Raw genomic sequence first — 15,225 nt, 5'->3', positions numbered from 1 at the left:
TTAAATGAAATGCCAAATTGAACGTGTTTTCTAGGCTACAGACAGCAAGTGTGCAGAATTGCTACTCCCAAGTTGATGCAAATCCTCATCACCTCATCTTGCTCTTCTCGGTTTTCCCCCTCCAACTATTTTCAATAATAAGTTGATGAAATGTCTTCAGTATGGTTTCTGACAGTTTGTTTGTACTCTGCAGGTCCTGGGAAGCAGTATATGTAATTTGAAGAAAATTTGAAGGAACAAATGGCTTTAGCTGGCTGCCCAGACTCCTTTTTACATCTTCCTTATCGGATAGTAAGTTGTGAAACTGCATGTTCCTGTCAGCTTGTAGCATCATATTGCTGTGTGTCGGTGATTGATTGTGCATTCAAAATTTTCATCAAACTGCTAATAGCTGTCTGGCAATTCTCTGGGTTTTGCTAACCCTTGAGAATAGAGCCTCTGTTACCATCCAGTATTCAAGATCTGCTGCTAAAAAAAATTGGGTCACTAATATATACTGATTAAGATTTTATATTTGTCTTCAAAAAAGCCATTTCATACTTGGGAGAAGTCAATTATTTAAAAAAAACCCGGCAAGCTACAAAATCAGTGAAATGCCTTGCACCAAAATGTATCAATGCTTGCTGAATGCTATATTTGTAGGAACAAAGGCAGAGATTTTTACAGTTGGTTAGATCCTATGCTTTTTGAGTCATTGTGCTGTATCTAAGCAGCCAATATGGCATATTACAAAGAGTATGTTTTAATAAACCCTCAGCTAACTTCAAAGGTACTATGGAAAAATGCATGTAACCGTTCCTTTTTTTTTCCTGGGCAGTTTTAGTTGGCATAATTTTTTATGGAATGGCAAATTCTTTAGTTTGGATATGACCTTTTCTTTTTGCACTTTTTATCTCTGGTTTTCATAATGTGATTACCACCCTGAGGGTTCAGTTATGATTTTGGATCCTGCAGATACACAAATAATTAAACAGTGTCATATGACATTAAAACCTTTTCCCTTTGTCGCAAGAGAAACATTACTAGTAGTGATTCCTACAGTCATGCTACTCATTTGGAAGAAAAACAAAAACCCAAACAGAAACAACAACAAAATTCCCAAAAAAGTATGGTATTTATGCATGCTTTGTAATGTGTCAACTTACAGTTTTTTTCCCCAACAGGAACCTTAAATGAGTTAAAAGTCTGATGTTAGTATATGCTGAGTTGTCAGCTGAATGTACCTTAATGCTTTTGCTGATAACAGGAAAAACATAACAGTTCCTTTATAACTGTTTTTGCAGCTATAAAAATAGAATGGACTTTGAGAAATTGGGTGTTCTGAAAATCTGTTACTATACTTGGATCTATGATTTTAAAAGAATATGTGAATAGATGTGCCTGGACTTCATAATTTTGATGCACTGTGAAATTATACTTCCAATTCATTTAGAACATCATCTGAGTCATGATGCAAAGCTGAGGGAGAGGAGAGCTATGTAAGAGAAACTTGACATTACATGCAGTCATTTTTGAGCTGCAAGTTCTTTAACTGAATGTCAGTCATACTTGTGAAAATAGTGTCTTTACTGGTTCATAGGAAGTAAGAATGTGAATTTTCATTGTTACTTCTTTTCTCTGACAAACCCTGTAGATAATCTGCTTTAGTCTAGGGCAGTCAGCAGACTAAACGTGTCAGAGTGGTGACTTAAGATGGTGGGAAAGTGACTCATTTAATTGTGGTCATAGCTGACTGTGTATTAACTACCCTAAGTGCTTATAACCAGTTCGAAGACTAGCTTTGGAAGCCCATTCACAACTACTGTGCCTTCTGTCAGAACTGAAGTTTGCATTAAAAAAACCCTGAACATCTGTTTTTCCACCCCTACTAAATCTGACTTAGGAGCTTTCATCAAGTTGTCTTTCAAATTTGGCTGCAGTGCCAGCATTTTGTTGGTAAAGGGCTGAAAGAAGGTTAAACTAAATATGCTCTAGATTAGAGTGTAAAGTATTCTATTTTTTCGGTACATTTTCAGACTTAATATGAATGAAAGTCTATGAAGGACATTGGTCCAGAGATCCCAAGGTTGGGAGCTTAATGCTCTAACTTCAATATTAGAATAAATTGACACATCAGAGTTTGGGATTACATTCAAAACAAGAAAAATGAGAACCTGGATAAGTGAGTGTGCACTACAGAATAACCTTTGGGATGTCTTGTTGTCAGTCTACCTCTGCTCTTCATTTTTTTCTCTGATTTTGGGGAGATGAGCAAAGTATAGAGCTCTGAAATTCTTACTGGGCTCTTTGTTTGCAACCTTTGCTGCTTTCAGAAGCTTTCAGGTCTTTTTTTTCTTTTTCTTTCTCAGGAGTTAGCACATAAACCAGTCACACTGAGTGCATTCTCCTAAAAACAATCTCTAGCTTTGTACTATCTTTCAGTGGCTTTCAGGAGCCCTTTCCAAATTCTTGAACTCTTCAATAAAAATCGGGCAGTGAGAATTGGCAGTGTTTGTCTTCTGTTCCTGGAAATTCAGAACATAGTCCCAGAATTTCTCAGAAAAAATGGGATGATTTACTGTGTTTCCGTTCTTTTGCAATCTGTAGTCACAACAGTATTTATGTACAGTGACTTGAACTCTTGGGGAATATTTAGCTCTTTAACCCTTTGCATTAATTGTACAAGTCTCAGTGACATAAATAACAAAAGGATGAGTTTTTTTCTCAATTTATGAGGATAAAATTCTAAGCTGCTCTTCATCTTCTACTTTCTGCCTTCTGTTTATTTTCTCATAACCAAGATGCAGGTATGACTTCAGTAATAATTAAGAGTTTGTTTTCATTGAGCTGAATTCTTATTAGAGAAAGGACTTGTAACTTGGCATAAAATGAACTATAGGTGCTTGGTCACAAAATAGGGAGAAAATGGGAATTGCTTTCTCATACGTGTACAGAGCTGTGGATTTTGGGATTGCTAGTAATCCTCTTGATCAGATAAGAGAGCAGAATATTGGACATCATACTTGAGAAGCTTTGTGCACTTCACGAGTAGGGAATTTAAATACCTAGGAGAACTAATCAGAGGCTAGCTACTGTAATGAAAGCCTCTTTTAATGATGTCAGATTTGTGGATGTGAAGGTGATGTGCTGCCAGTACTACAGCTGCAATAGTGACATTCCTTTGCCTTCACCTGGAGGAACGGCTAGGCACAGCTAGGTTTTCCAGGTTTTAGTATGGCAGCTTGGACCCTTGTTTTCAATATAATGATACAGTAAGTTAGGTGACACCTTTGGAGGTTGTCTGATCCAAGTCCATAGCGTATTGAGGTTATACTTATTTTCCTAGAGTGCTTCATCTTGGTGAGTGTGTTTTTTTGGGAAACTTGTTTTTTTCATTTTCAGGGGTGGTTTTCTTTGACTGGGCAGTTAAAGAATAGAGGGTTTCTGTTTTAGTGAAATGGGGAAACAACCCTTTTTGATTTGATTAAATCTCTAATTTAATTAGATAATTACATTGATGGATGCCATAATCTTCATCCTTGTGACATCAAGGTGCCTTCTGTGTGACTCAGTCTTATCTCTGCCACTGTGGAATTGAACTGTCTGTTATTTAGTGTAATATAAGTATACATGCTGCTGTCCATGTTTGCGTACATAAAATGTCTTGTCCTAAGAAAACTTCCATGAAAAAAAAAGTTGATTGCAGAATTTGTCTCCAAGTATACTTGGGAAGGGCTGTCAAGACCTGTGTTTTGGCCCTCATTGTTTGCCTTACACTATATGAAAATCTTCTTTTTTTTGATTATTGACAAATTGTTTATTGAGTCTATGGAGATCTTTTTTACCAATTGTAGTAAGAAAGACATCAGGCCAAAGTGGCTCTGGTCACTTCCCTCCTCAGATGGGCAGGGGAGATAAAATATAATGAAAGGCTTATGAGATGACATAAGGGCAGGGAGAGATAACTTGCCAGTTACCGTCATGGGCAGAACAGACTTGACTGGGGGAAATTAATTGAATTTATTACCAATCAAGTCAGAGTAGGGTAATGAGAAATAAAGCCAAGTCTTAAAAACACCTTTCCCCCACTGCTTCCTTCTTCCCAGGCTCAACTTCACTCCCAATTTTCTCTCCTTCCTCTGCTCCAGCAACGCAGAGGGATGGGGAATGGCAACTGCAGTCCATTATACATTGTCTCTGCTGCTCTTTCCTCCTTGAGGGGAGGACTCCTCCCACTCTTCCCTTGCTCCAGTATAGGGTCCCTCCCATGGGAGATAGACCTCCGTGAACTCCAATGTGGGTCCTTCCCACTCCAGCATGGGTCCCTTCCATGGGGTGCAGTCCTTCAGGAACAGGCTGCTGTGACCTGTGGGGTCACAAGTCCTGCCAGAAAATCTGCTCTAGTGTGAGCTTCTCTCCCCATGGGTCCACAGGTCCTGCCAAGACCCTGTTCCAGCACAGGCTTCACATGGGGTCACAGCCTCCTTTGTGCATCCATAGGGGGTTCCAGCATAGGGTCCCTTGCACCACAGGCTGCAGGGGATCTCAGCTCCAGTTCCTGGAATGCCTCCTCCTACTCCTTTGTCACTGACCTTGGTTTCTTCAGGGCTGTTTCTCTCATATATTCCCACTCCTCACTCCATTGTTTTGGTTTAGGAATGGTACTCCCTAATTTAGTTCTCCAAAGGAGACTCTTCAAACCACACTGCCCTCCCACTCCCAATGAAGGTGGCCAGAGAGGAGAACTGGAGGCACAAAAGGCAAAAATTACAGGTTGAGATAGTAACAATTTACTGGAAACAGCAGTGAGATAAGAAAATTAACAGTAACAGCAACAATTTTAACAATAAAAGTGTACGAAAGAGAGAATGATTCACATGCAAAATGCTCAAGGAGCCTTATGCCCCTTCTGCGAAGAGTCCCTTTCCCCCACCCCCAGCAACTGACATGAGGTGAACTAGAGTAACTTCCAGGTCCTAGCCCTGTCTCCTCCCTCCTCCTGCAGAAAATTAACCCTGCCCTGGCTGGAACCCAGGCACAACTGAATGGATTTTTCCCCCTCTTAAATCCAGTATCAATCATCCAGCGAAGGACTCCCTGCCCCAAGGGAGGTACTGCCACTCTTGCTCATGGCCTTGGCCTTGGCCAGTGGTGGGTCTGTCTTACAGATGGCTGACGCTGGCTCTGCCGGACACGGGGCAAGCTTCTGGCAGCTGCTTACAAAAGCCACCCCTGTAGCTCCCCCCCCCTTCCACAGCCTTGTCGTGCAAATCCAATACATGATTTTCAAGATTCAAAATAAACAGTACCTTATTTTAGTCTTATTAGGCTTAAACGTACAAGTATTCTGCTTGCATAGAATTTGTCGCAGAGTTTGGTTTTTTCGTGCTAAGAGGACAATATGGAAGGACCAGAGTGTGCAGGCAGTCTTTCAAAGTCCTTGGGCATAGCTGAGTGAAAAAACACCAGATGCATTATTGCATTGCATCATTCTTCTACATATTGCATAAAGAAAAGCTGAAATATTGCTACTGCCAATGCAGAAAGTCATCAGATTTGTGAAATATGGTGTCAGTCAACAGATCTTTTATTGACGATGCTCTTGTTTTAACAGTTTACATGTATATGGTGTAGAGGGTTGACGGACTGGAGCAGACAGAAAGTACAAAGTAGCGAGAACATTAGTGAATGTTTTTACAAGACATGTTGCCTCCAATATGAAGTTATGAAATCTGTCTCCCTGAGTACAGACTGCAAATGTTTTTTACAGATAGAGTTGATGCTGCTTGGTAGGTTTTCGTTGAAGATTAACTAAAGCTAGATTTCTAGCCTCTATTTTTCTTGGAAAGAAATCTGTTTAAAAACTTGTCCCAAAAGCAGTTATTTTCACTAACATTGGAATAAAATTGTGATGCTTACCTCTTAAAGAGGCCATTGGAAGTGTACTTGCCACCACTAAGATGTATCATCAGATTATTTTATATGAAGCAAAATAATGTAAAAGAAGTTTGTATCTTACACTAAACTTATATGCAACTGATTATGGTTTCCCTTCTGCCAAAAAATACACATCAATTATTTTTTTTTGCTGTACCAGTTTACCTTTCTACATTTCCAACTGAAAGCCTGTACTTACCAGTTGCACTTCTGCTTTTGTATTCCAATTTACACGGGATTTGGTTGGCAAAACATGAAGTCTTTTTATGAAGGTGAATGCAAGCAAGAAATTTCAAGTGGCTGGGTCCACATTTTTCAATTATATGAGCTTTTTCAAGCCACAAAAAAAAAAGGGACTCATAGCATTCTATTGGTCAATCATAGCATTTGCTACTTGTGTTACTACTAACAGTGGTCAGGAAACAACGTAGGTGTTTCAAATCAAGTGAGAAGTTTAAGTAAAGAAGTTTATTTTGCATCTTTCTGTTAATGGTTTCATGCTTGAACACTAGACAACCTATCATTTAGTCTTGTAATGTCATGACATGCAAGCTGTCTCTTGATTTAGCTCTATTTTTCATACATCTTTAAATCTACTGTTTACTGCTTTTATACTTAAGAGAAAGTTGAGGGCGATCTTATGAATATATATATATATATATATAAAAGTACCTGAAGGGAGGGTGCAAAGAGAATGGAGCCAGTCTCTTTTCAATGGTGACTAGAGGCAATGAACACAATCTGAAACACAGGAGATTCTCTCTGAACACTGGGCAACACTCTTCCACTGTGAGGGTGACTGAGAACTCACAGGTTGCCCAGAGAGGGAGTGGAATCTCAATCCAAAGCCATCCAGACATGGTATCAGGCAACTGGCTTTAGGTGGCTCTGCTTGAGCAAGGAGTTGAACCAAGTGAATTCGAGATCTCTTCCAATACCAATCATTCAGTGATCCTGTGAAAATCAAAAGCAATGTGTCTCTTTAGGTTCTGACTTGTATGCAACTTTTAAGATGTCATTTCCAAATTATAAAAACATCTATGTTGATAAAACCAGACCATTTTCTGGTGTTTTCTCACAGAACTTCATGAGAACATTCTGAAGCAATGGTAACAATCAGCTTAGCAGGCTATAGCACCAAATGAAATCCTGTATATTTTTTTTAATGAATGTGGTCTTTTCCAAATGAGTAAATATTTGACAAGCTGTTTACCAACTGGTTATTTTGGAGAATTACAAGTGTTTTCATGTTAGTGACAGCTCTAACTTAAAAGAGAAGTTGATGTACCAGTCCTAAGACAGCTTCATACTTCAAATGTCTGTGTAAGCATAACAGAGTAGAAACCTGAAATATAAGGGAATGGAAGCATTTTTTTAAAAAAATTGCCTTTGTTGTAATCAACTGGAATTATGTTAGTGATAGTTTGGGGGAGTGTAGTTTTAATGAACCTTTCTTCTACAGATGTTCTGTGCTCTACATATGAGTAAATAATAATCAGTGGAGATGATTTTGTTTTTCAAAGAGGAAGATAAGATTGCTGTGCATTTGGAGCTGTCACTTTTCAAGAAAGTACTGTGACTCGGAAAATTCTTAGTGCTGTTTTCCATGCCCGTTGGCTCAGAAAGGCCTTTTCTATCCTTGGAAGAGACCAATGATATAATATTGTCTTATATTTAAGTACTTCCAAGAAATGTATCTAGATACAGACCTTGCATAAAGTTATGCTCAGTACATTTTCTTGCCTTACATAGTCTAAAGGGAATCTGTTTGATCAAAGGAAGGACAATATTTCATAAGCACTTATTTAATTCCTTTTTTTAAAGTTAAAAGGGGGGGGAGGGAACTCTTCCAAAGTACCACCCCACAGTCGAAATCCTGTGATTCTGCATGAAGCTGTTTGTATGATCAACTCTGAGAGGAGAATTTTTCAGCTTCTAAAAAGAAGCTGTGGGTACAGTTTCAAAACTTTATTGTTTATGTGATGTCTCATGGCAGGGATCATTTTGTTTGTTTCTACAGCTGCAGACTTTCCATTCCTAATGCTGCAGTGAGTCCTGAACTGAAGCTGATTCAAAGAAGAATGGATAGCCTGAACTCACTGTGGCCTTGGTGCTGGATGGGCCACTTACCTTGTAAAGCTAGGGATGAATATATCAGGTCCACCTATTACTAGCTATGATTGAAAATGATCTTTACCTGCTACTTTTACATCCTTTAAGAATTTTTCTTTCAGTTTCTAATGTGAAGGCAGTCTGAAACACTCTTTTTTAACAGTCCTCCCTAAGTTCCCATAGAACTCTGCTGCTTTTCAGGTGTATCTTTCATTCATATTGTTCAGATATGTTCCCTTCATGGAGATGTGGGATGGAGAGTACTACACAGAGCAAGGGCTTTGTTCTTGTGTGATTGACTTTGCTTTTTCAGGAGGGAATTTTACCGAATTGATCAGCTTTCAGGAATCCTTCATGAAGAGAGAGCCAGATTATTGGTATTAATGGCCTTTTATGCTAGATAGTATTGATATTTTAATCTGAGGCATTAAGATACAGTGTTTTTCTTTCTGGTTTTGAAAGAACAACAAGCAATCAAAAGTAGAACACAAATGTCCAGCAGAGCTCTCAGGCTTTACTGCTATTTTAAGATAGCTCTGGTCTGTGCACTGGTACGACCAGTGTGCATGCTTGAAATTCTAGCCTCTACAATGAAAAGACAAGCCCACGGGAACAGCCAGTGGTTTTGGAGCATGCTGGTCCTTTGCAAGCTGAATGTTAAACAATGACTTAAGACTCTACTACACACTGGCTGTAGCTCTTGATGTCTTACACACTGGCTCCATTTTTTGACATAACTTTGGCAAGTGGGGAACCTGGCAACCCTTCATGCTAGAGGCCTTAGCTCTAATAAAGCGCTTTAGTTATTAGCACAAGTAAATAGTTGTCCATTTGTACTTCATTAATGCATATTAGTCATACAGTAAATACTGTCAGCTGGCAAGTTCCCCAGAATACTGAATACTTCTGCACAGTTCAGGAGGGGGTTTCTGACAAAGTGGTGTTGGCACCTTTCTTGAAGAAGTTCTTGAACCTATTAGTGTAGGAGAGTGACAGGCCATTATTTCAGCTCACGTGGGTTTTGTAAAACTGATGCTTCAGTGGAGGCAAAGAAGTATTTTTGATGAATTTTATGCTGTTGAAGTCGGTCCTTCTCAAGTTTGCAGTTGACTTTTCTACAGTCTTCAGCTATATCTGAGGCAGATTGCTTTGAGCTGTGCAAAGTACAAATGAGGTGTCTACTTTTCTAATGAAAATGGATGTTCTGAAAATCCCACAAGATTGTCCAGTATTGTAAAATTTTAACTATATATTTGAAGAACCTAGAATGTGCAGCTTGATGAAGAAACCAAAAGGCAGCACAATGATCCATGATCTATGTGTTTTGAATTCTTGAGAGATAAGGCCTTTAATATAAATGGTATAAAATTGTGAGGTGAAATGTCAGGTGTGACTTGTTTTTTGGAACAACCAGTGTAGATTTACCAATTGCTTTTTTTTATCTTCTGTGTTCCTGGCAGTGACTTCCAGGAGGACTTGCTCCATAATCTTGACAGAAACCAGGCAAAGTTGACCAGCTTCTGGTTCTTCATATTGTCAACCTCACTTGTTTTGAAGAGGAATGTGTTTTTTTGCCTCTGCACTCACCAGGATCATCCTCTGATCAGTGACTTACTCTTTTGAAGATATGAGAGAGTAGCCTCTCAGTGGTATTGGCTAGCTTCCTTAGCACCTTCTGACGCATTCTGTCTGGTCCTAGGGACTTGGTTCAGTTAGCTTGTCTGATCCATAACTTTGCTGTGAGTAATGGTTCAGTCCTCCAGATGCTGACACTGTGCTCAAAAAACTGGGAGACCTGAAGAAAAACTGAGGCAAACTGACCTAGGAAAAACTGAGGCAAAGACATCATTGATCTTTTGTGTCCTTAGCTGCTGGGTCCTGTGCATAACTGAGGATGAACTAGACTAATATTAGCCATCCTTTTGTCCTTGCTTGCCTGTATAAGCATTCCTTGTTTTTTCTTGTCTTCATTTGCTTGCTCCAACTCTTCTTCATGGGCACTTATCTCCATATTCTTTCTGCATAACCTCTTCCTGCTTTGACCTTCTTTGCATTATGGCATTTGAGCTGACACAGAAGTTGCCTGTCCATTCAGCTGGTCTTTCTGCCATTCCCTTGTGACTTTCTGCATGCTAAAATGGACTGGTTTTGAGGTTTGAGGAGGTTGTCCTTCAAGATCAGATTGTTGCCTTGGGCACCTTGGTCCTTCAGAGCAGTCTGCCATGGGAACCTTGCAAGCAGATCTTTAAACAAGCCAAAAATCTGCTTTCCCATAGTCCAGGACTGTTATTTTGCTAGTAATCTTGCTCCCTTTGCTCGGTCATTACCATCATCTCCTCTGCCATCAACCTCTTCCTCCCCAACTGGTTCTTCTTTGTCCACAAGTTGTCTTTGCTTGTTGGTCAAGCAGCAGAATGCTTCCCTGGCTGGCTCACTGATCACTTGTGATGTGACGTTATCTTGAACCCACTCCAGAAATCTTTGCAGTGTCCAGTGCTGGCTGCAGCTGGAACTGCACTGTTTGCTCATGGGTGGGTCAGAAATGTGGTTTAGTTGTTTTTTCTCTCCCCATCCCATGTACCTGGCTGCAAAGATGGACTTGTTTGGCCTAGGCAAGACAGGTATTCTGAACTTTTCTTCTTAAAGATGATGGGTGCCTCTTTTGGATAGAAGTATTGATGTGGAAAATGAGGGACTTACCAGTGGGACAGAACCAAAGGAGAGCCTAGGGGTGCTAGTAGTCCAGGTGTTTCCTGGCCCACTTCTGTCCTTTGTGGCTGCACAGCCAAGCTGCTGGTACTCAGTCTCCTGTTGTGGCACTCTCCTGCCTTCCCTGATGTCTACTCTCACAAGGTTTGCATCCAAATGGACTACCTCCCATGCTGCCTTCTCTGGCGACTCACTGCCAGGCATATCTCCCCAGGACTGTCCTTGGGGCAATGTGGGGAAGGTCCCCCTTGCTAAGTGCATTATGAGCTTCCACCCTCAGATCCGACTGATGGTTCTATCCTTTGGTCACAAGTGCCCCTGGCTCAGAGTCATTTGGTGGGGTTGGGCACGAGGCACTGGGAGAGTCGTGACCATATCTTTCCCCTTCCACTGTGAGCCCATTGCAGAAGAGATATCACCCATGTGCCTGGAGAGCAAAGAGACAGTGGGGGTCAGGAAGGAAGGGCTGACACAAGCCTTCAAATGCATGAACTGTTCTATTGATTGTAAAGAGTTCATGGCTAACCTGGAAAGGCTAACACCTCCCTTTCCTAAAAGCCTGTGGGTTTTCTATCTCCTCCACCACTCTGGCAGAGACCTGACCCCTCAGGATTTCCTTGAATGGTTGTGTGCTGGCTGATGGAGGGTACTGCCTGGGAGAGCTTGAGAGAAGATATTCTGGCCCTTCTGGAAGGAAATAGCTGGCTTTTTCTGGAGGACGTCTTGGCAAGGATGATGTCAGAAGACAGTTGATTGTATCTAGGGCTAGTCCACCTCCATGGGTTCTTTTTCCTAATCAGCCTCTGTGGTCTCTGGATCTCCTGCCATCTGGTTGAGTGAAGTCCTTCAGTTCTTCACAATCCTTCTGTGTGCTCTTACCCTGTTCCCTCTCTGCATATCTTCCTTCTTCCAGAGCCCTTCTCTTGGGCTCATTCTTCCTTGACTAGCAGGGAAGCAGGAAGCACTGGGCAAGCCATGGCCACACTGCCATGACCTCTTGCCATGACCAGTTGAAAAGATTTCTGTAGAAGGTAACTCTAGGATTGTATGTAACATACACATTACATACATAAATAAATATCCATTTATTAAAGTGACTTAAAACATGTTTTCCCACCCACACATGCACACTCAACTTATGTGATTTTTTTTTTCCTTTTTGAGTTCATGACAGACTCAAGAAATTTTTAAAACGAGATATTAGTGTCAATATTTGAGGGAGTCACCTTGAGTGTTTTGTAACTGGAAGCATTTGTAGAGCCTTTTCTCTAAGGTGAATTAAGACTTCAGAGGGACTGTTTCTCTACTTCTGACCATACAGAAGCATAAGGCAGTGTGTTTGCAAGTTTGATGGAAAAAATTCCTTCCTACGTGTTTGCTGGTGAAATTTCTGCATGGAATATATATATATTTTTTTTTTCCCTGACAGGGCAAAAGAGATAACTAAGCGTGCTAAAGATGTTCCTAAAAAGGCACCTCTTGCAATCTTGTTTTTTTTCTGGAGTCCTTTATGTCCTCAAAATTATGACAAGCTTATGGCTATTGAACATGAATTGCCTGGATGGTTTAGTCACAAACCATAACTGCTATGCTGGATGAGAGAAAGTTGGAAAAATAGTTTTCTGACAATATGACTTGCCCTGAAGATTAAAATAAACTCAAACCCACAAGACCAGAAACTTCGTATTGGCTGTCCTACTAGCATCTTCTGGAACAGGGATATTGACACAATAACATGTAGTATTAGGATGTAAGACTACACACATGCTGTCAGTATTGCAGTGTGCTAAGGAGCTCCCAGGTAACCTGCGCAGTTAATTTTCTTGTTTTGGCTAAATGAATGGTCTTCTGTTCATCTGTATCCAGAAGGTGGCTTATTCCTCTCACCCACAGCTTGCTTCTGAAGCTTAATTCAAAGTTTTTCCTCTTTTCCTCCTTTTTTGATCTCTAGTTTGACTTTAATCTCAGCAGGAATCTTTTCCACTACCTTTATTTCATAGATCTGCATTTTTGGATTAGAAAGAATAGCTCAAAACTAGAGGAAGCAGTACAGTAAATACTGATTGTGCTGTAAAAGGTACCTCCCTGAATGCTGGAGTTAATCACCATCTCAGCTGAAGTGTGGTAGCTGCTCATGTGCAAGCTGCCAGCCCCTTGAAGTGCAAGGTAAACAAGTCACTTCCCCTCCCTAGACTTCAGCAGTGGTTTCATGGAAGAGAAAGAAAGGTGTTTGAAAGCCACTTCAATACCAATTGAACACAACTCATCCGATTGCATCTCACCTTTTCTCGGAGTGAACAGTAGAAATTCATTTGCAGAAATTTTCTCATGGTCTGGCCACCAGCTTTGCAATCTCTGTTCAAATCTCTCCTTGTTTGGAGACCCTGTACCTGGGCAGGTCTCATTTGAGGTGGTTTGCTTGTTTTGTTTCAAGTGCTGCCTTGGCAATGTTCGGCACATCAGACCTTCCTCCAGTAGCATGCTGGTAGTTATGAAACCTCTTTGATCTGTTGAGGCTTTCATGTAGCCTCAGAGGCTTTGTGAAGAACTAAAGCAGCTGCTGCTAACTATGTTGAAGCGCCGCAGTGTATGTTCTGACGTGCTGTGGGTAACTTCCTTGGATGTGTCCAGTAGGCATTAGCAAGAGGTGGGGAGCAGTTGTACAAAATAAGAGGTCACTTAACACAGTTATGCTGTAAACAACAGTAAAGCAGAACGAAACAAAAAGAAGACCTTCCGAGCATGAAGAGGTGTTTGACATGCTTGCTTTTGGTGTGCCAGTTTCTGCAAAAACTAAGGATTACACTTTGTATTGTGTTTTCCTGGGACAGCTTGCAATTTTACATGTAATTTATTACTATTTAAATGCAAATTGCTGATCTTTTGTGAATTTTCTTCCTTCAGAGTATGTTAAGTCAATAAAGATTTTCTGATAAAGCCATCTTCTTAATGCAGGATAACTGGTAGAGCTACTTACAATTAGCTCCCTTTCCTTAAGGAAAGGATAACATGGCTGCCTTGAGATAGATATAAATATATATTTTTATTAATACTGCAACAAGTGTAACAATTAAGCATATTGTATACTGTACCTAGATTTTTGAAAATTAAGACAGAGAGAGATAAAGTATGCAGAGCACTGAGAGAAGTTCTCAGGCTAAAAAGTAACTTAAAGGTGCTGGGATTTTACTACAGTCAAATTACTTAATTCTTTTTCTAAAGACTCTGAAGATGTAGAGATTTACAGAATCATGAAGTTGGAAAAGACCTCCAAGGTCAAGTCCAGTGTTTGGACCTTGTCAACTAGACCACAGAACTAAGTGCCACGCCCAGTTGTTTCTTGAACAGCTCCAGGGATAGTGACTCCACCACATCCCTGGGCAGTCTGTTCCAATGTTTAACAACCCCAGAAATTCCTTCTGATGTCCACCCTGAACCTTTGCTGGTGCAGCTTGAGGCTGTGTCCTCTCATCCTATTGCTGGTTGGTTGTGTGAAGAGCCTGACCCCCACTTGGCTACAACCTCCTTTCAGGCAGTTGTAGAGAGCGGTAAGGTCTCCCCTGAACCTTCTTTTCTCCAGGCTAAACACCCCCAGGCTCCCACAGCCACTCATCATATGACTTACTCTCCACACCCTTCACCAGCTTTGTTGCCCTTCTCTGGACTTGCTCCAGAACCTCAGTGAGCTCCTTGTAGTGAGAGGCCCAGAACTGGACACAGGACTCAAGGTGCATCTTCACCAGTAGCTGAGTACAGAGGGAACAGTTACTGCCCTGGTTCTGCTGGCCTACTTTTGGTAGAAGTCAGGATGCCATTGGCCTTGGCCACCTGGGCACACTGCTGGCTCATATTTAGCCAGCTCTCAAACAGCACCCCCAGGTCCTTTTCTGCTGGGCTGCTTTCCAGCCACTCTTCCCCCAGCCTATAGGACTGCATGAGGTTGTTGTGACCCAGGTGCAGGACCCGGCATTTGGACTTGTTGAACCTCACACTGTTGGTCTTGCTCCATCTATCCAGACTGTTCGTATCCCTCTGCAGAGCCTTCCCATCCTCCAGCAGATCAGCACTCCCACCCAACTTGGTGTCATCCACGAACTTACTAAGGGTGCCCTTGATCCCCTCATCCAGATCATCAATAACGATATTAAACAGGAATGGACCCAATACTGAGCCCTGCAAGTTCCTTTCATTTTGAGAAATGGGAATAAGACAGTGTCACTCTGAAATATTAAGGATGACTCCTGTAGTTAGTCTTAATTTTTGTTTTGTTTTCTTTCCAGCTGTTATGAATCAACAACTTGTGTGTAGGTGTTTCTATAGCGCAAACTGCAGCATCATTTGTGTTAGAAATTTTATTCAATCATTGTGTGCAAAGACTTGGGGATGGTGACTTTACGAGGTCTAATAGAGCATCACTGTGAGACTTTTTTCAGGAAAAACTGTTTTGACCATCACTGTGAAAGGTGCAGTGATGTATGTGACTTTCTT

General features: G+C 41.0%; 1 protein-coding gene across 1 annotated transcript in view; it reads left to right on the top strand.

The window, feature by feature from the left end:
• Positions 1-15,225, top strand: part of GRB10 (growth factor receptor bound protein 10) — a 145,223-nt gene that overhangs the window by 36,254 nt on the left and 93,744 nt on the right. Inside the window, exon 2 of the mRNA XM_017814902.1 lies at positions 194-291. Within this exon, the coding sequence (XP_017670391.1) occupies positions 241-291 (51 nt within the window). The 5' untranslated portion in view covers positions 194-240. The remainder of the gene's footprint in view (positions 1-193; positions 292-15,225) is intronic.

Source organism: Lepidothrix coronata, unplaced genomic scaffold, assembly GCF_001604755.1.
Source record: "Lepidothrix coronata isolate B3197 unplaced genomic scaffold, Lepidothrix_coronata-1.0 Scaffold47, whole genome shotgun sequence".
Lineage (NCBI taxonomy): Eukaryota > Metazoa > Chordata > Aves > Passeriformes > Pipridae > Lepidothrix > Lepidothrix coronata.
The sequence above is the reverse complement of the archived record's forward strand: the minus strand, read 5'-3'. Positions and strand labels throughout refer to the sequence as shown.